The following is a 21,248-nucleotide window of genomic DNA, read 5'->3' on the forward strand; positions in this document are numbered from 1 at the left end:
TTAGTGGGATGACCAAACTTCACCTATAACTGACCTGCGTGAAGGTTTCCCTCATCTCTTAGAAATTTTTGCCGTTTTCTGTGTTTATGCGGGTTTTGCCGCCGTCCACACGCAACGACTTACTTCCCCACTTATTTATGCAGTGAATACCGGCATATCAGTGTGGTCAGATCATAAGTATAAATGTAAGACCATCAGCGTCAATGTGATAAGGAGAATCATTTCCATTAGAAGTGGCTCTAGGCCTTTTCTTTACAAGTTTGGAATTGATCTACATGCAGCCTGTGTAATTGAGCTCCCTTCCATGTTCTTGGGATGGGAGTGTCATCGAGCCTTTCGAGCCGATATGCACCTGGTTCGGAATCTCGTTGTTTACGCAGTATGTAGTCTCCAACATTGAAGCTGTAGTTTCATTCGTGTTTTCCCCAACTGGGGTTCTACACGCATTAGCTTGCTTAGCATTCATTACGCCACGAGGTGTGTGAGCTTCCCATCTCTGACAAATGCTTCGACGACGTCCTTCAAGTCTATGCATTCCTCCGTTGTGTGGCCTTTTGTCCTGTGGAAGTCACAGGATTTGCTCTGATCAGCGTTGTGACGCTGTCGGATTATTGGAGCCTTTGGCCATGGGAGCCTCTAGGTGGCAAATATTTCGGTGATGCTTTTGGTGAGTGGCGTCCATCTGGAGTTCCAGTTCGACGACTGCATGTTATCCCTTCCGCCTAACCGAGGGTGCGAGCCGGATGAAGTGTCAAAGTTTACCCTTGACTGCCAAATACCAAGCTTCCTCTTTTTGTTCTGTCGGGCGGTAAGGACGTTGTCTTCTCTTGTTTTTTGAGTGTAGAGGTTTGTGCTCTGGGGAAGATCTCTACCCAGTTGCTTTCCCGTTTCCGCGAAGCGTTTAGCTGCTGTCATGATGGCATCCCACGTGGATTGCATGCCATCTTTACCCGTCAAGGTGCGGATGAGCTCTGGGTCTTTTGCGCCCTGGATGAAGGCAGCGCGAACAAGATCTTCGCTAATAGTGTCCAGACTTAGCTTCTTTGAATTGAAGCGCGTGATGAAGTCTAGTAAAGACTTATCTTCCTCCCGGATACAGTTGAAAATCGTCCATTGCTCTTCGGTATACTTTCTTTGTTGACTGAAGTGTTGGCTGAACTTGTGTTGGAAGTCCGCCCAATCGTAGATGTGGTGGACCGGTAGACGGTCAAACCACGCTCTAGCCGCTCCAACCAGCGTCATCTGGAACATATAACACCACGTGGGTTCCGTCCAGTTGCTGACGGTTGCCCCCGCTATGAATCTGTTCAGGTGATCGTCTGGGTCGGATATACCATCATAAGTGCCGATGTTGGGCATCTGCTTGGCACTCTTCGGGGCGATTGCTTCCGCAATGTCCCTTGCAAACTTGGACGTTCCCGCATTTGCAAGAGTTGGTCTAAAGGTTTTGGAGAAGTCACGTGGGTTTCCCCCCCGCGTTCCGTTGTTTGAAGGTTTCTCCAAAATTCCTTCTCGGTTGGAAGTCCGTTTCCTTACGCTTCCCTTTCGCCCTATGGCGAGGGTTTGCGTTGCTGTCGGATTCCTCCGAACCATCGTCCTAGTACTCGCACTCATTGCTCATGTTGAGCTGTTGTCGAGTGCTTCCGAATTCGTCAGCCTGTTGGAGTGAACGTAAGCATTCATCCAACTCAGCTTGGAATTCCTTCTGACGTGCTTCTGCCCACGCTTTAACTTGATCAAGTGTTTGGTGGGGGAGCTTCGTCTGTTGTCTTTCCACCTGGGTACCAATGAATCCCAGGGGAGGATTGTTTACTGCACTTGCCCCGGCTTGGGTAACGGGGTAGTGTTCGTAAAATTTACTGTACTTGCCCCGGCTTGGGTAACCGGGGTAGTGTTCGTAAAAATTGTGTACTCGCCGGTGTTCCTCCCAGTAGCTGGGGTTGTGGTTACCGGGGTTTCTTGGTCACTCGCTGGCCTTGGCACCGGAGTAACCTTAACCAACTTTCCAGAGGTTTTGAAAAAACTGAAAAAGAATTAGTTCTAGCTTTTATGCACGGATGGCGCCAATGAAGAAACACTAAGTGACCCCGGCAGATTACGGATAATCTTAGGGTCAGTTAGATGTTTCCCACGAGGGTTAGGTCCGGCAAAGATGGTTATTCTTCTGATGACCTGCAAAACAGACACCGTGAGCTCGTCACTGAGAAGGGGGGGTACCTCCTTGTGACTACCCTCCGGCGTGAGAATCAGACTAGATTGCTCTGAATATAAGTGTATATTAAGAGAAATAGCTAGAGCAGATATCAGATAATATATGAAGATATAAGATAATGATACCGTTCCAAGGTGTTGGAGTATTTATAGCCGAAGGTAGGTTTCCAAGCAGGTACAGCCAGCTGTATAATATTCCTGTTCTACCAACTGTGGGCTACGCACGTGCCATGCTGGTGGTTGGTGGATAGGCAACGGCTGATAGTGACATAGCCGGCTGTGTACTATTCCTTTTCCACCAACTGCAGGCTATGCACGTGCCACGACAAGGGTTGGTGAGTAGGCAGCGGCTGATAGTGACCTTAAGTACTAGAGCGTGCTGCTCGTCGTACTGTTGTCAGTGAGCTGTCGCTGCTTTGGTCAGATATTTTGTCCATACCTTGGCAGGTATAGTACAAAAGATCCTCCAGAAGCGTACGGACTGGCTCATTTGGGCGGGAGTATTCCCAGCTTTGGGCGGGAGTATTCTCGGCTTGCTCATTCCTTCTTCAGGTGACAAAACTGAATTATTTAAGAGTTAGTGCCTTGTTCGTGTAGCCTTGCTATTAATGCGGGTAGCCTTCCCTGATGGCTAGTATCCGCAGCTGCGGGAACAGGCGGAGTACGTCACCATTGGGAGGCTTTTCCTGCGGGAACAGCTGGCGTACTGCGCGTAAGGTCGTCATCTCTCTGAGCGTGGTGGGTCCTGCGGATCCAGTTGGTCTTTGCGCAGACGTCCCTCTTTAAGGTGAGTCATGCGGGTCCAACTGCGCAGACGTCCCTCTTCGAGGTGAGTCTTGCGGGTCCAACTGGGCTCTGCTGGGATCTACCTCTTCACTTATAAATAATAATACCTCATAATCATAAAGATAGTATGTATTATTATTTATTAATCAACAATATTTAAAAAGTTTTTTTTATCTATTGTATAAAGTGATTTAATTTTGCCTTATACATGCATTTAACATTTGTCTCTATCATCTAAAACATCATGCTTATAGGTCTCTTTAATAAGTGGTTCTTTCCTTATTTTGTTTTCGTTATATCATTCCAACATGTCTCATTTTCTTCTGAAAAAAGAAAAAAAAAATCTTTTATATCTTTACTAAAGCCTCCATTATTATTGTTATGCATTTGCTTCTTTCTTGTGAGATATGAAAAGATAAGATGACCTTTGACTCTTTTATTAAATCATCTAATGAACTTTAATAATACTTATGACATCTATTTGTCATACGGTCATGTGGTCGCATAATTAATTTTTTACATGCCTATAAAGATATACCCTATATCTTAAAAGTCACTACAATTTTGATTTTATTTTGAGCATCCAAAAAAACCCGATACTTGTTTTAATAGTAGCTTTGTTGGACTTAATAATGATGAGTTTTAGTTGGGCTAACAATTATGCCCATTGGAAGTCTTCGAATGATATGAACCTTATGCCATAATAACATCTTGTTATAATAACACATTGCAAAATTTTTGATTATGTTTAATCTCTTTACATTGTTTGCAATAAAACTTTTAGACTCGTCTTATTATGATTCAAGTTAACATAAAAGTGACTAGTCTAAAAACGAAATGATCTATTCGTGTATCCATATTCATCATTCAAACATTTTATTATACTACAGGTCTAGGTCTGAGTTAACATTATTTTCAAAACATCCTAATACGAATAACGATTTAATTTTAGTGAATAGACGGAAATAAAGTAACATTACGAAATACATAAGGAATAGGTTTTTCGTTCGAAATCAGTTTTCTTACAATAGTCAAAATAAAAGTATCAACTATTGGCTTTGTTTTGTGTTGCTATCAACTTCAATTATTATTTAGGAAAAACACTCTCTCTGCATAATCATCTGGCTTCAACTTTGATGTAGGTCCTGTTACATCATTTATGCACAAAATTAATTAACATATAAGTATCTAAACAATAGAAAAATAATATAACCAATAAGTAATTAAAGATATTAAACAAGAGTGATTATATTATACCTGTTGCATCTTTACTAGGCAAATCAACTACTTCATCCTTCTTAACATCCTCCGGTTCACCAGGACCGCCACCTAAGTATTCGGTTTTCTCATCAACTAAATGATCAGATTTCACTTGATCACCACCATCATCCACATTTCCATTATTCTGAAATATATTCGAAAAGAAAGAAGTAATAATCCCACCACCACCACCACCATCACCGTCGTCACCATTATCGCCGCCTAAATCTTCTCTCTTGTCTTCATCTTCACTACCTACTTCCACTAACTCATCTTTCGTGCCACTCTTGTTATTGTGAAACACATTTGAAATAAAAGTATCAATTATCCCACCACCACCACTGTCATCCGCAGCTTCATCACCGCCATCTACAACGCAATCTCCACCGTTACTAACACCCAATATTCCACTTGGCCTCTTTTCTAGTCTCCCTTTATGAATCTCCTCTTGACCATCTCTAACTCTCTTGTTACCAACTTTATCATCATATAAACTTGGCATGTTGATCATACTATTACTATCTTCCATGTCTATTTCTAGCTCTTTGGTGACACTAATATTCAAAAGCAAGATTTGTACAAGTTTAATGTTGTGGTTCCCTAACTTGCATATATATAAGGAGAAAATGTTATGTGGAGCCAATAGGACATAGTGTTATGGGAGAATAAGAAAATGACACGTGGACATATTAAGATAATGTTTTTGATTTCAAAATTAATATTATACAAAGTATATACATTAAAGTTATGGTCGGTGCATTGTATTTTTTTGACTGACTAGATTAACTGTTTTTAAGCTTTTGATTCCGTTATGTGTTTCTTTGGATATCACAGATATTTGTAACATTGTAAAATTTTTAAATAGAAAGATGCCTAAATGTAAATATTTATTTATTATTAGTATTACTATTTTAATATTATTATGCTACTAATTTGAAGGGTTTAAAAGCTAAAGAACCAAATCACGTGCATATGAAGTTGCCGAGGAAAGCAGAAAGCATGCAAAGGAAGTGGTACCTAGTAAATGGTCGGTGGCTTTATGGATAATCTAGTTTATTATAATAATAACTACATACGAGTTGGTCCATACTTATTAGTTATTACTTGCATATTCACGAATAAATGTATAACAAATTAGAGTAAATTATCTCTTTAGAATCCAAATTTTTTTTTGAAATTATCTATATATAACAAAATTACAGTATAAAAAATTGAAGTGAGCTCGAACCAGCCCAAAGAAACAAAGCATGACTCAGAATCCTAACATCGGGCCAATTCCATCATAAACATCGTGCGAGCATCCTTCTAATTATGTCTGTATCTCTTAAAAGTGTGTATGGTTTATAATTTTCTAGAATTATTAAACAAGATAAACCATTATTACTTTATATATATAGTAAACATACAATGGATAAATTTTATAAATATGGCTAGAGATATATACTTAAAATAAAAGATATATAGAATCAATTATACATACTACAATTGTTTAAATATATCTCTATATCTCTTTGATAAAGGTTCAACTATACCAATTACCAAACATGTCTCTTGTCTCTTTCACAAAATAATATTTTTTTTAATTCTTTTTCATGAGGATAATTAAGTAATTAAGCATAAAATGTTAAAACAAAACACTCATATATGATAGATCAATAATAATTTTTATTTATAAAACACAACTGAATCAATCTATTCACAATTAGATTGTTAAAAATACCCAATAAAACTAAAAACATACGTACCAATAATTAAAACAATCTAATAACCAAACATATTGAGATGGTCTATTGCTTGTGCAATCAAATCTCAATTGATCATAAGCAACACATTCACCCACAACTCTCAAATCTTGTAAAAGCTTTAACAAAGGTGCAATGCCGCCTTCTTGACTATCATCTTCTTGTTTCGGTTACTATCACGGGCTAACGAACATAACTGGTACGCAGCTTCTATTTTCAAATTTAACGAACGTGTATGAATCGAAGCTATACAAGACCAAATCCATGCTAAAATCGGGTCGCTACTAGCAATTGGCGGTAAAGTGAAAACAATACCTTCACGGGCGTCATATATGCTACGTAACCACTTCATGTCACTAATGGATTCGTCGAGGAGGTTAGACAACTTTTGGAAATCCGCATAATCGACAAGGCTGACAAAGCAGTTAATGACAGTCTGGTGACGGCACTTGCGGACTAAAGTTAGTGTTCGCTTTAGGTTGACAATAACGTTGGTGAAGATACGACGTGTTGGGCGTTCATAGAAAGGAGTTGAATCATCGACATGGATAAATAACCGGAGTATTTCAGATAGACAATGAACCTTTTCACCTACACTAGTACGCTCTACCTTGTAGATTTTTGACTCGAGGACGACATCACGGATTTGGGTCATCAAAGCAAGCGGGATCAAGAAGATTACTTCGGTCGGTTGTTGATCGATGGGTTGAGAGATGAGTCGATCCATTAAGACGTTTTGTGTTCTTGTAATTGAATGAATGATAAAAGATCTATATATGTATTTATGGATTATGGTCAAAAGATAACTATGAAAAAAAACAACTATGGAAACTAATAATAATTATTTGTAAACAAAGAATAACTTAAAATATAATACAGCTGGCATTGTGCATATAAATATAATGATATTTCAAAGATTTTTGTGTTATTTGTGTGAGAAAATCAAAAAAATGTTGATGAAATATTTTCTATATATTTGATTGAGTGATAATATAATGACTTTTATAATGATATTTACAATTAGAGATGATAATAAACAGGTAACTATAGAAACTAATAATAGTTATCTCTAAATATGTATGTAAACTTATTATGTCCCTTTTACTTTTGTAAAAAACTCATTTTTCCAAATAAAAAATTATTACAAAAATACTAATATTCTGATCATACAATAAAAACTGAACCCAAAGTACATTTTAAGTGACCATACAATTACCCGGAACAGTTTACGAGAACATATGCTCATAAATCATCATCGTCGTCATCTTCCTCCTCGTCTTCAATGGGCTCGACTCGTTGTGGTTGTCGGGCCTGCTTCATTGCTTCTATTTTCCTCTTCCCGCTCGCCACTCTTCTTCTGTATTTGGCCTCCGCTTCCGCATCTACTTTATCCAACACCTTGTTGAACCCGGGAATAGCTTCTTCTAAAAACTCGCACATTGTTTCGGTGAACTGCTGGTATGAGTCGATGAAGTCCTGCAATAGTCAAACAAGAATATACCATTATTTATTCAAGCTGTAAAATTTTATTTATTTATTTATTATTATTTTCTTGAAAATTTGATAGATTTTGGAAAAGAAAAGAAATAGATAAATTAAATAAATGATACCTCAACATCTTCATTCCAGTCTTGAATGTAAGGCGGGCCGGTTGTATATGCACCGAGTGGTTCACGATACCATTCACCGTTATATGTTATTTGGTCCATGGCTTGTTCCACACTTAAAACCTCCCATGGCCTCAAACCTGGAATAGCCTTTTGCAGCTGTTTCCTGCATATAATAATAATAATAATAATAATAATAATAATAATAATAATAATAATAATAATAATAATAATAATAATAATCTCAAAACAAGCCGAGCTTTTTCGAGCTCAAGCCCAGCCCGAGCCTCAAATAAAGCCCGTTTAGTCATCGAGCCCGAGGTCGAGCCTGTAAAAAAAGCATGTTTAGCTCGTTGAGCCTTACGTATTTTAAGTTTTAACTATTCTAGACTTTTATGTATTAATTTCACACTGCATGACTGAGCACGAGCCGAGCTTAGGCTAGCTTAAGGTTCTTCTCAAAATATATAAAAAAAAATTAAAAAGATATATAAAATAAATAATGAATACTTAACGAGCCTAGCTTGAGTCAAGCCCGAGCTTTGGCAAAACAGCTCGAAACGAGCTCGAGCTCTCGTAAGTTAAAACAAGCCGAGCTCGGATTCAAACCGGTTTCAAAGTATATGGAAACAAACCATAAACATTACCTCATATCTTTGGGGATAAATTTATTGGGCATGTGATCTTGTTCCAAAATGGAAGTGAGCTCGGACCCGCTAGCCCAAAGAAACAGAGCATGACTCGGTATCCTAACACCGGGCCAAATCCCATCGTTAGCTTCTAACACAGCCAAATCACGTTTCTTGCTTGCGTAAGCTTCATCTTGAAGCTCCTTACGGCTTTTCTTCTCAAACCCCTTTAGTGGGATCCACGGAGGTATACCCTTTTGTAACTTATGAAGAAATGCCGTTGCAGCCGCACCTAGTCTCACTGTAATAATTTGAACGTAATGTGTAAATATTAAATTTGAACATTGAAACTAAATTTGAATATTAAAGCGTTTTAAGAGCGAACCTTCCCAAGTGGCGACTGCACGTTCCATACCATAAATCATGCCAATTGGGACCCACTCGTCCATATCGTCACCCCAAATGAAAGTATATTTATCAATGATTCCCGCGCCCCAAGCGGTTTTAAGTTGTATTAATTCACACGGTCCTCTCGTTCTTCCTATACGGTCCTTGTAATACCATCCACCGGATCTCATGATAACTATAACAAAAACAATATTTCAAAACTAGGGGCTACATTTCGTTTTTGGTCAGCCTTGGTTTTAAAATGCGTGACACACTCGAATGCATTTTGATCCCGTGATGCGCACACAACACATAACGTATGCTAGGCGTTTATTACTAAAGAAATACTTATAGTTAAAAATTTTAACTTGTTAACTTTTAAACAACTAAAAAGTAAGAGACTTGACTTAACATAAATAATTAAAAAAAAAGATATCGTTGCGCCAAAGAAGTTTGATGCATAACCAAAATAAGTCTTTTCTACATGTACAAGTAGTCCATGGCTCTATGCATAAGGAACAAGTAATCTATGCAGAAACTCACTTTGGCACAGAAATGCGTGCATCACTGCATCGCGCATTATGCGCTTCTTATGCGCACATTTTAAAACCAAGAGTCAAACTTCAAGTGTAAAGGTCAAAACTTCAAAATGAAAGTTTGCAATGGTCTCGATGTTTAGTCCTTATCAACCATTGCTTTTTCTATAAGTTGATCAATGTTTAATAATCGTTTTTTGGAAAAAGTTTGCAACTTTAGAAGCAAAACGATCGGTTTTTGGACAAAGTTTGCAAATTTAGAAGCAAAACGATCGGTTTTTGGACAAAGTTTGCAAATTTAGAAGCAAAACGATCGGTTTTTGGACAAAGTTTGCAACTTTAGAAGCAAAACGATCGGTTTTTGGACAAAGTTTGCAACTTTAGAAGCAAAACAAAACTAATGTACAAGCTTTATATGTCCTACATTCTTCATTCAAGAAAATAATATACTTCATATCAAATTATCAATCCATTATTATTATTCTTCTTAATACTATGAACACTATCAACATAATAACATGATATGCATAAACTAAAGCATAAAACTTTATATAACATATAAGTAATAATATCAGTAAAACTTACAATCATAATATCTTTTCTCAAGTCTTTTATACCCAACAGCCTGAGAAACATCAATGGGCCGGCCCGGGGGATACGGGCGCTGCCGAAACCCCCACAGTCCAAAAAAGAACTGCTTAGCAAAATCCCAAAACTTATCATCCGACTCCTTCGTACTCCTAATCGCCTTCCTCGGCATGGGCCTCCCATCCGGGCCGATCACGTGTGGTATCGACTTCCAATACTTCTTATCCTCCCACCGATACGGTACCGAATTCTCCTTCAACTCCATTTCATTAATCTCATCAAGCACCTCTTCGGCCCGGGCCAAGAACTTCACAACCGGGCTGGCCCGAAACTCGTCCAACCATTTCTTATTCGCCTCGACCTGTTCGGGACTCGGGGTCTTCGGATAGAATTCGTTCGACTTCCGGGGTGTGGCGGTAATCGGGGCGGGTCTCGGACTCCCAGTAGAACTGTTCCAGCATTTTGCGGTAGGTTCCGGGTTTGGGTCGTTGGGAATCGGGTCGGGCATCGGGTTTTTTTGAAAATGGGTTGGGGAGTGAGATTTTGGCGAATGGTGGGTGGGGTTTGAAGGGGTTTAAGGGTTCGAGAAGAGATTGAAAGTTAATGGGTTGTAATGGGTTTGGGGGTTTCTTGAACCAGTTTTCACCAAATGGGTTGAAGTTAATTGACGCCATTGATGACCTCAAATCAAGAATTTGGTGGGGTTTTGGAGTGAGTGAGTGAGTTCGGAGGTGACGAGGAAGAAGAAGAAGATAAAAACCAGAGTTTTGGGGGAAATGGAGGTTAATGGGTTGGGCCGGTGTTTGATGGGCTGTTGGTTTGGGTTAGAGGTGCACAAACCGGGTATTTTTAGAAACCGGGGGTTTCAGCCTTTCAGGTATGGTCAAAAAGTCAAACCGGGTCGGGTAGGAAACGGTTTCAGTATAGTCGGGTATTTGACCAGGTTTTCCGGTTTATTTTCGGGTCGGTCGGGGTTTTGACGGGTTAAAGGTGGAACCGGTTCCGGCGGGTCGAGTTTCGGTTACAGGTATAAGGAGAAACCCAATACCATGTCATACACTCGGGTCAGGTATGAGTAGGAACCGGTTTCGAGACGGGTCTGAACAAAGTATTTTTTTGTTAAAAGGTCGAGGTCTTGGCAGACATTTATTGATGAAAAGGATATACAGGACAAGGCATCAAAGCTAGCCGGGACATAACCCCAGGCTAGCTAAGACCCTAAACGAATAACAAGCAAACTTTACAACTTTGATAACCCAACTTTTGTACAGTAACCTAAAGTCGGGATTTATACTAAGAAACAGAGTATTTTGGGCACCTCTAGTTTGGGGGTTATGTGACTTTAATATGTTGTTTTGGTAATCGTGCACAAAATTTAATTTGAGCCCAACTGAAACTGGTTTGGATCAGGCCTGTCGCTTTTAACTATGACCTGAAATGTGACTCACGAAAACCCTGGGCTTGATAAAACACTAACCCGAGTCGTAGTAATTCGGTTGGTTATTGGGTCTGAAATTTGGGTTTGATAAAACATTAACCCGAGTCGTAGTAATTCGGTTGGTTATTGGGTCTGAAATTTGGGTTTCGGGTAAAACCAAAAAAAGTAATAGTTTTGAAAACCTAAAGCATGTTTCTTATCCAATCTCAAGATTTTGGTTCTATTTGCAGTTTATTCTAATTATGGCTGAATCGATTGTCTAATTTACGCATTCTTCACGGAGAATTGGCCGTGAAGTTGAATATGTTGCTACATTTTTTTTTCTGGCTAATAAAAATTTATTATTATTATTATTATTATTATTATTATTATTATATTAAATTTCACAAACCAAACTACATTTGGATAATGGGTAAGCGAGCAATGGCCGCTATCCCCTTTTGAATCGCAAAACCTATTCTACTAAATATTAATCTTTGGTCCTCGGGCTCTACGAGTCACTGTGGACCACCTTCTGCACCCGCTCCAAAAAGCGAACCATCTCGGAAGCTAGGGATCCAAATGTGTCGAAGCCAGATTGAATGAACATGTTAATCCAAACTGAAAAACTAAACACGAAAAAAGCATGAGAAGTTTGGGATGGGTGTTGCGTATGGATTTCAAGCTATGAAACTCGAAGAATCAAAACCCGAAATTTAACCAAAAAAACATCAGTAGCATGTACCCGTCACATGTTTAGCTATTACAACAAACACCCCACTAGTTTATTATACAAGTTGAACATCTCAATATAAAAAGAATCTATTTATTAAATGTGGTACGAAGATTTGTAACACTATTATAGATAGATTTATGCATTAAAGGTATTTGAATTAGTGTAAGGTAATATGTTTGGTATTGTATGTTTTCCTGTCGCTTTCTAGCATATGGTTCTATGAAACTGGCTTTGATAATTTTGGTTAATAAATTTAAAAGTTGTTGCAAAAAACTGAGTCTAACCTATGTCTATTTATTTGCCATATTATATACATAGTGTATACTTTTAACTACATGAAAATTTTCAACCACTCTAGAATAATCACATGAATAGTTGCATTGACAGTTATCTTCAGTCTCAAATCTGTATTGATAAACAACTTATTATATTTCATTATCACACCCGTTAGAGTTTAGTTTCACATGATCAAACGCTTTATTGGAACCTATAGTATTGGGCTCGATGCTAAAACCTTACTACTATAGATTTCAGTTATTACGTTTTAATTTTACTATTGAAGTATATAATATTTTGTTTATGTCAGTACAAAGGTTTACAATTACATAAACTACATATATCGAGAATGAATTTTGGTTAATGACTTGATCTTTAAAAACTTGCAACTTGATCTGAAAATGTTTGGGTTCATTATAACGTAGGCACTACAAACAAATATGGTGGTGTTGAAAGTGACATAGAAGTCAAGAATCAGTCACTAAAGTTATCCATGTGGTTTTAATAGCAAACTCATGCTCACTACAAACCTTTCTTATACATGAAGGGAGTGTTATGGTCGATGATCGGTAAGGGGGAGTGAGTCATGTTGGGTTACACTTACCGGAACACCTTGTTAGCCTATAGTTACTGATCTGAAAGTGTAATCACGACTTTCAGAAATCCAATATACCCGTTTTTCTACATAATTCCCCAACATAATTTTCATTATATGAAAATTAAAAAAATAATTTTGAAATATGTATTTTATAATGTTATTTATATATTTTTATGCTGTGAATTATATACATAAAAGTACACAAATGTTATAGTACTTTTATTAATTTATGATGATATTTATATGTATATTATATATTTAAATTGTAATAATTGATATATATATATATATATATGTATGTATGTATAGGATCAGGATCATGAGAGAACATTTTTAAAATTGAGAACTATGAGAATCATTTTGAACCACAAAAAACCCAAAAATAAAAAAAAAAACACAAAAATCAAAAAAGTATAAAAACCAAAATTCTTATTTTATCATCCCGGTTTCATAAAAAAAACTTGGTTTAGCTAAATTATATACACATATGTATAATATATACATATATGTATATTTACATGTTTTTTTTGTACACATGTGTATAATTTAAGATAAATGATACTGTACATATGTGTATATTACGTAACCAAAGATTATATAATACATATGTGTATAATACGATGTTTTTTTTTGTTTTTTTTATTTTTTAATGAAACCGGAATGAAATATAAGAATTTTGGTTTTTTTACTTTTTTAAAATTTTTTGTTTTATGATTTTTTTTAAATATTTTTTAAAAGGTGTTTTTAGTGGTTCAAAATGGTTCTTAAATTTCTCAATTTGCAAAGGGTTCTCTTAGGATTCTTACTCTCTCTCTCTCTCTATATATATAATTCATACAAGATAAAAAATGTATATATAGAAAAAAAGAAATGTACCACCGGATATCTTTTAACAAACTAACATGTATGCTCGACACCTGACGGGTATTTACCCACCAAATACCCAACAAGGTTTAGATTTTGTATGAGACACGATTTAACAACCAAATATAAGACTGAGATTGCTAGCACCTTATCCGAACCCATTCTATTACCGTCCCTATCCACATGCAACGGCCTTAGAAACTACACTTTTAGCATAAAGTATTTTGTGCACACTTTTGTATAAAAAGTGGCTTTATAAAGAAAGTAAATACTTTTATTATTATCTTTGTCGGTAAATATATTAAACTTATATATTTTTTTTGTGTTATTTTGATTTTAGCATAAATTTGACCCTACCCTTCAAAGTGCAAGCTGGAGAGTAAATGAGGTTAACTACTCAACTAACAAAACATTAACTAGAATTTATTGTAGCGGACGTAGAATACGTAGCTCATAAATGTATTGCTATATAAGAAAATTGATTCTGCAAAAGTAAAAACTATTTCTATGATTATACATTCTTTGAATGCTAGGTTATGATCAAAAGTGTGTAAAGATTTATATGTATACATGTTATTTTGTACCAAAATCAGATTTCAAAAAAACTCTATGCATCATTTTTCTAAAATAATGTACGAAGGGTAGTCAGTGATCATTGGCTCAATTGTGTAACGCTAGATGAGTTAAGTGTGAGGCAAAGAAGATGTACTGAGTTACACATATAATATGCATCAAGAATTTTGTGTGAACCTCATGGGTATCCTGATTCAATTTCAATAAATGTATGTCAATAATAAAAGAGAACACTATTGTTCTAGGAGTCGAACTCGGATAAGATGAGTTCTATACGATTGGTAAACATTTTGGAGTTTCCCCGACAACAAGTTGCAATAAAGCCATTCAAAGAAAAAAAATGTGGAAAGGGTAAAAACTGATAATAGATTAGATATGAGTGTGGTTATTTTAAAATAAAAAAATAAATTTTGTTTAATATCTTAATTACAATAATTTAAATACACGTTTTTAAAAATGCCCCATGCTTTCTTCAGCACATCACATGCAATTAAAATTAGTACATGTTGTATGCCTTTTCCACGTTTTACAATAATCAGTAGTATACTTTAAAAAAGAAACAAGTATTGCTAGACTTAAAACGTAATAACTTTCTTTAGATATATTTGTAAAAAAAAAAAAAAAAAATTACCCATGAAAACTTTACCTAGGAACTCATGAAATATACCTTATCTTGTGCAATAAAAACTTTTAACACATTATGTATTCAAAGCTGCCATAGTGTCATTCACACCATACTCTATTATTATTTATTTTACAACCAAAAAAGGTTGTTTACCCCAAGAAAGCAAACTATGTGACTATGAGAGATATTGATCAATAACCACATGTATAAAAGAGCAAAGATATCATATGCATTTGGTCTCTAACAAAAGCTATGGCTTCATGCTACAAGATTCTAGTATTGATCTTCTTGTTGGCAATGCCAAAATCACATGGTGATAAAGTGAAGGTGTCATTGTACTATGAATCTTTATGCCCATATTGTGCTAATTTCATTGTGAATCAGCTTGGAAAAGCTTTGTATGAATGGAATCTTATCTCCATTGTTGACCTTAAGATGGTTCCTTGGGGTAATACTCAATTTGCTCCTAACAATGCTTGGATTTGTCAGGTTAGTACAACTTTTAATGCATAAGGTACATGTTGTGATAGTAGTTAGTTGCAAGTTTAATGAACTATTGATTTTGTAGCATGGTCCTGATGAATGCATGATTGACATAGTAGAAGCTTGTGCTATTGACTTGTTGCCTCAAAATGTATGATTAATGTTTTATTTGCTTATAATTATATTTTTTATTTACGTTTTTATAAGAATGAGGGTTCAAGTTTCGTAACGTCTGATATATCACTAATTACAGGGATTAAGGTTTAAGTTGATTGAGTGTATTGAGAATCTGAATTTGCAAGGAAGGCATAGTGAATGGAAATCATGTATGAATTCACTAAAAATATACCCAAAGCCCATCATGGATTGCTACCAAAGTAGAAAGGGTTTTGATGTAAGTATTTCTAATTCCTTTTTTTTCCAACCTTTAACATGTGGCTATGTTTGCATTGTCCAAAAATTTATAAGATAACATGTTATGGACATAAATTAACCATTTGTGAATTGTGAATAGTCATTTTGATTAAACATGTTACCAAAAAAGCCATAATATTTTTAAAAATTTGAATTTAACCAATACAAATTCTTTGAATATAGAGAAACCCAATCAATGCCGACCACGTGGACAGTTTTTTAATATAGAAAAATCAATCAATACCAGGCACATGGGCATTTTTTGCGTAAAAGTTAACCACTAGTAGCAATAAGATAAAGAAAGAAAAAGTTATGTGGATATTTTGGGTACTATGTTTAATCAAAATGTTTTTTCATGTGATTTTTCATTTAGTTTGACAAATTATATTGATAGTTGGCTTAAAAAATTATTATTGGTGTAATTACTGCTTAAAACTTATGATAAATATGATTTGTGTTTTTGATCATGTGATGCAGCTTGAAGTAAAGTTTGCTCATGAGACACTCAATCTCAACCCCCCTCATAGATTTGTTCCATGGGTACTTGTCAACAATTACCCCCTTCAAGAGGTTATCTTTTACCTCACCTTTTAACTTTTACCCCATGTTTTACCGCAAGTACAACCATAAACACATGTATTTACTGCATTAAATATGATACAAAAGACGGTTAAGATTTCTCTCTCTCACTATATGTACTCAATAGTATGCACAAGTGGTTATTATAGTTCTCCACTTAAAGTTGATCATGTATTGATCACCCCATATATATTAATAGTAATAATTGTACTAACACATATATACAATTAATGATACAGGATTACCAGAATTTTGTTGGATATATATGCAAAGCTTACAAGGGAGGAATCAAAATACAAGCTTGTGAACAACATCTGCTTGACACCAATTCTTTCAAGGAGGCAAATTCGAGTGGGGTTTGCTTTCGGGGTGAAAACGAGCACACCATGCCATTTACCTATAACTTCTAATTAATTACATAATGTCAATCTAATTATTATTACATAGTTTGTTCTTGATTTAAGCATTCAAACATCAACAAATGATTAATGAATGTAATGCATTTAACTTAAGCTTGAAAAGCGAGTTTGTGTTAGTTAATATCAATGAAGAAGTTCGTTTTCTGTTTAGGGATCTTTTTGTTGTGTACTTGTGTGTACTTCTGTTAGTTAATATGCACATTTTGTTGTAGAGAATTCCATTGATCCAAAACATAACTATACTTTGTCAGTTTGTTGTTGTCGCAGCTACAAAAAAAATCGTGTACTTAGAGTCGGGTCTATGCAACAATGCAAAGAGAATACAACTAGTCGTCTTGATGGTCTCAACAGTGGTGGTGTGTAGGATTTTGTTCTTTCGAGCCACGACAGAAGCTTGCAAACAATTATAAACCCGTTAGAAGGTATGCGCGACATAAGCCCCGTGGCCGACATTAATGTATTAAGTATAGGCATGTATGATTGAATGAATAATATAGAAAATTTACATGCTTGGGATTGAGTTTGAAAACACCTTATATGGCTTTTTCAAAAAGGCACTAAGTTAATGGTGTTTGACAATCACAAAAAATCATTTTTGTTTTAGTTAGTTTTTTGAAATGGTTAAAAATATTAAAAGACCAAAATCTTGTATTTTCAAAATAACTTTTTAGAAAAGCAAATAAACAATTTTTAAATTCAATCCCAAACATTAAAAAAAGATTATAATCAGATGTAGTTAGAGGTGCACAAATCGGGTTTTTCTAATACCCGGGTTCGGGTATGAAACCGGTTTCGGGTATGATCGGGTATTGGAAAATAGGGTATTGAGAGAAATCGGGTAGGGTATTGACAAGAAAAACTCAACCCTATGTACCCGGGTAGGGTTTAATCGGGTTCGGGTATTGGAACCGGGTACGACCGAGTATTAATACCCGGTTTTGAATTTGTAAATTATTTATTCATTTTAAAATATGTTTAAAATTTAAATTTGCTTTGTAATTTATAAAAATAATTAAACTATATTACAAAAACCATAAATCCACTTAAGTACAAATTATTTACTTAATAATATGCATTTTAAAAAAACTTAAATATAAAAGTTGTGAAGTAAACATAAAAATATACTATAAAAACTCATGTATTATTTAGGTATTAGAAAACTGTTATCGGGTATCGGGTATAACCGGTATGGGTATGGGGTATGACCGGTTTCGGGTATTTACGGGTATAAATCGGGTACGGTTTCGGGTACGGGTGTTGAGCTCAAAAAGCATACCCTATCCATACCCTACGGGTAGGGTCGGTTCCGGTTTCGGGTATAGAATATCCGGGTATAAAAAAACCGGTTCTGGGTATTCTTTTCGGGTCCGGTTCTAGGTACGGGTTTTTTGTGCACCTCTAGATGTAGTTATGCTTCATCCTACAAGAATGGGCTGAAGCCCATTGGGCCAGACTGAGTTTTCTTAATTCTTTAAATTGTGTGTATAGAAATGAACGTAAATGTCGATATGTCCTAGTGGTTAAGGAGAGACTCGAAATCTTTTGGGCTTTGCCTGCGCAGGTTCGAATCCTGCTGTCGACGATTTTATTTTGTTCTGAATAACTGATTTCGAACTTGTTAAGATTGTATATAAAAAAACAAACTATAGTTATTATTAGATTTTGTATTGGCAACAATATCTAAGTAGATGTTAAGACTATCAAATGATCTTATTTGTAGTATCAAGAATCCATTTTTACAAAAAATATACTCATATGAACAACAATAACTATACTTTGTACATATCAATATCTTCTAACTATCAAATTCTGAATCTTTAATCTAAACCCAAGCACAAACTCTCACTAGAGGAATCCCATTCCATTCCAACACCATTTCATTTCCATTCCCACCTTCAACTCTTATTCCATATCCACTCTCTCCTTCTTTCACCAATTCCCTTGCTTCATTCCAACTTTCCATACTCATCTTTACTCCTGTTAACCCGAGAATGCTCGGGAAATCGGATGTGAATTCCCTTCGTTCTTCCCACTTTTGAATCCAAGATTTTGATGACACAAATGGTGCAAGAAAAAGTGTTTCCATTGATATTCTTGCTTGGTTTAGATAACTAGGGAGACCCGATTCTATTGACTTGTATAACGCGTTGTAACGTGTCAAGTTCTTGTTGAAGAACGAAGGGAAGTCGGATTGGTTTTTCGTCGTTTTACTTTCCTCTCCATCTCCAAACGTTATGATCCCTTGGTTTTCGGTTAATATAAGCTTTGCTAGTTTTAGAAAGTCGAAAACTTGATGTGATTTTCGTGTCTTTGTCATATGTGGAAGGTTAACCATACAGTTAAAGACCATGAATTCACTTGCTTGTTGTCTTTCATCCATTTTATTCACTAATTCTGACATGCGAATTTCTTGAACCTTCAAATTTAGACCAAAAGTTTGCGCATATTTACAAAGGTGCCACCTCGTTTGAGCAAATTGTGAATCTTGATCTTGATCAAGTTTGATGCTTGTGATGATTAAGGATTTGTTCATTTGTGCTATGGCTTGTATGACATGTGGCCATTGGCTTCCTTCACATAAGTCAAAGTCAACTATATGAATCGATTCCACACTGGCTGGAACCGAATCAAGAATGGTCGAATTTGCTGTGAAATGAGCGAACCGTCCGAAAGGAAAGATTTCATAGAACACCCTGAATGCAACCTTGAAATTCCTCATTGATTCTTGCTTAAAGTATTCATCTTGATTATCAAGAAACATACTAAAGGCTATTCGCTCCATGGTTTGACCGACCGGGTTGACTTTTTCACTTATGCATTTCACAATCACTTTTGCAAGCTCTATCTGTCCCATTGACATGGCTTCTGCATAGGCCTTTAGTAGACTCTCAAGTCCTGATTTGGGTTCGGGTTCCATGACATCAATCGATTCTTCCATGACATCATCCGTTGTGATCATTGATTGAATCTCTTCTAGTTCTTGATCATCATCACATAGCCATCTACACACATCATCAAGTGTGCTAATGTTTTGCACCTGATCATAACACAACAATGGATATTCCTCACATCCGTATAATCCCGATGAAATCATCGAATTTTCAGGTGTGCTGTTGATTGAAGAAAGAATTTCATGGTGTTCACTTTGATAATAAGATTGAACTGGCCAAGAAGTTTGAATTAGATTATCAGACTGCATCATCATCATCTTTTTATTTTCTTGATGATGATTTAGAATATAAATATAGAGAACTTTGTGCTTATGTAAATATGTGTTTTGATGATATTAGGGTGTTTCTTGATATGTGTTTATATATATATCATCGTGGTTGATATGGTTCAACAGAAAAGTTAAAGTGGATATATGAATTAGAATTAAGTTATTAGAATTTTAATTAAGTTAACTACTTAGAGACCTCATAATATTTATCTGTTATTATTTATTTCTTGGAATTTTCTTAAGGTTGGCCAGCTGTACCCATCAGTCTTATATTAAACATTTAAATCCCTATCAAACGTTTTTTCTTAGAAACTACAATTTGAAATAAAATTCAACTATAGTATATGTCTTATTCTAGTTTAAGGGGTATAAGGAACACTAATTGAGGTAATTAGGTACTATAACTTGTTGGTTGAATTATATTGTGTCTACTTGCTGTTTGTGGGTCCCAGTAGTTCCGTTTGTTTTTCCTAATATTCATATTATGATTTCATGTTTATTTGTGTGTTTTTCTTGATATGTTTTGTATATGTTGAAAAATGTTCACATATAATTCAAATTGGGGTTCAAAGAGTTAGAATTTGATGCAGGTAAACTACATTAAGAAATCATTTTCTCTCTTTATTTGGAATTTTCTATATTGTTGGTCAACTTTGCTAATTGCTTAAATTATTATACTGTTAAATTCCCAATCAATAATAAAGAATCTTATTAGATAAACATTCATGTCTATTCAAGAATGATTCTTTTTTGGTTAAATACAATTTACATGATGCTAAACAAATTGGAAATATAATTACTGAATTAAAAATGTCTATTATATTACTTCTTCTGCCATACTTGGCGGTTTGTAAAGGAATATATCATCTATGTGTGTTTAGTTTTCTTGTTTTTAATTGTGTATTAACTTGAAAGTTGAGTGAAATCATGACCACAAACCCATCAAAATTCCATTTTTTTTAAATTTTTCTGAAATTTGACTTATTTAACCTGCTATGCTAAAGATTACACTTGTTAACATATAAACAGTTTGATATCTTGCAAACTCTTTCTTGGTATAACCTTACTTAGTTTATTATTATTATGAATGTGATTGGTGTGACATGGCTTGTTTTATAAGGCTTATATTCATTAAAGGGGTGTTTGGATTGCTTATTTAGGCTCCTTTTTAACTTATTAACTTTTTAAAAAAGTTAATAAGTTAATAAGATATTTGGTAAGTCAGTATATTATGAGTCAATAAGTCATAAGTTAAAATAAAGAATCCCAAACACCCTCTAAATCTGTTTTTTAGTTGG

The 21,248-nt window shown here is 35.4% G+C and overlaps 3 protein-coding genes and 1 pseudogene across 4 annotated transcripts; 1 reads left to right on the plus strand and 3 right to left on the minus strand.

Moving 5' to 3' along the window:
- Positions 1–3,993: 3,993 nt before the first annotated feature.
- LOC143616932 (uncharacterized) lies at positions 3,994–4,843 on the minus strand. Its single transcript, XM_077089628.1, has 2 exons — positions 4,255–4,843; positions 3,994–4,142 (listed from the first exon to the last, which is right to left on the minus strand). The coding sequence occupies exons 1-2, from the start codon at positions 4,784–4,786 to the stop codon at positions 4,078–4,080; spliced, it is 597 nt and encodes a 198-aa protein (XP_076945743.1). The 5' UTR covers positions 4,787–4,843; the 3' UTR covers positions 3,994–4,077.
- A 2,313-nt stretch (positions 4,844–7,156) lies between these two features.
- On the minus strand, positions 7,157–10,519 carry LOC143616924 (protein TIC 56, chloroplastic-like; annotated as a pseudogene). Its single transcript, XR_013150746.1, has 5 exons — positions 9,744–10,519; positions 8,621–8,818; positions 8,254–8,536; positions 7,610–7,772; positions 7,157–7,475 (listed from the first exon to the last, which is right to left on the minus strand). The product of XR_013150746.1 is annotated as a protein TIC 56, chloroplastic-like (transcript).
- Positions 10,520–14,965: 4,446 nt separating this feature from the next.
- Positions 14,966–16,828, plus strand: LOC143616931 (gamma-interferon-responsive lysosomal thiol protein-like). Its single transcript, XM_077089627.1, has 5 exons — positions 14,966–15,324; positions 15,404–15,469; positions 15,572–15,712; positions 16,210–16,302; positions 16,551–16,828. Exons 1-5 carry the CDS (start codon positions 15,088–15,090, stop codon positions 16,719–16,721), a joined length of 708 nt encoding a protein of 235 aa, XP_076945742.1. The 5' UTR covers positions 14,966–15,087; the 3' UTR covers positions 16,722–16,828.
- Positions 16,829–18,494: 1,666 nt separating this feature from the next.
- Positions 18,495–20,109, minus strand: LOC143616926 (protein NODULATION SIGNALING PATHWAY 2-like). Its single transcript, XM_077089622.1, has one exon. It carries the CDS (start codon positions 19,936–19,938, stop codon positions 18,553–18,555), a length of 1,386 nt encoding a protein of 461 aa, XP_076945737.1. The 5' UTR covers positions 19,939–20,109; the 3' UTR covers positions 18,495–18,552.
- Between the last annotated feature and the right edge of the window lie 1,139 nt (positions 20,110–21,248).

This window comes from Bidens hawaiensis, unplaced genomic scaffold, assembly GCF_021521415.1.
Source record: "Bidens hawaiensis isolate Kalapana, Puna unplaced genomic scaffold, B.hawaiensis_p1.1 tig00050649_1, whole genome shotgun sequence".
NCBI classification, from domain to species: Eukaryota; Viridiplantae; Streptophyta; class Magnoliopsida; order Asterales; family Asteraceae; genus Bidens; species Bidens hawaiensis.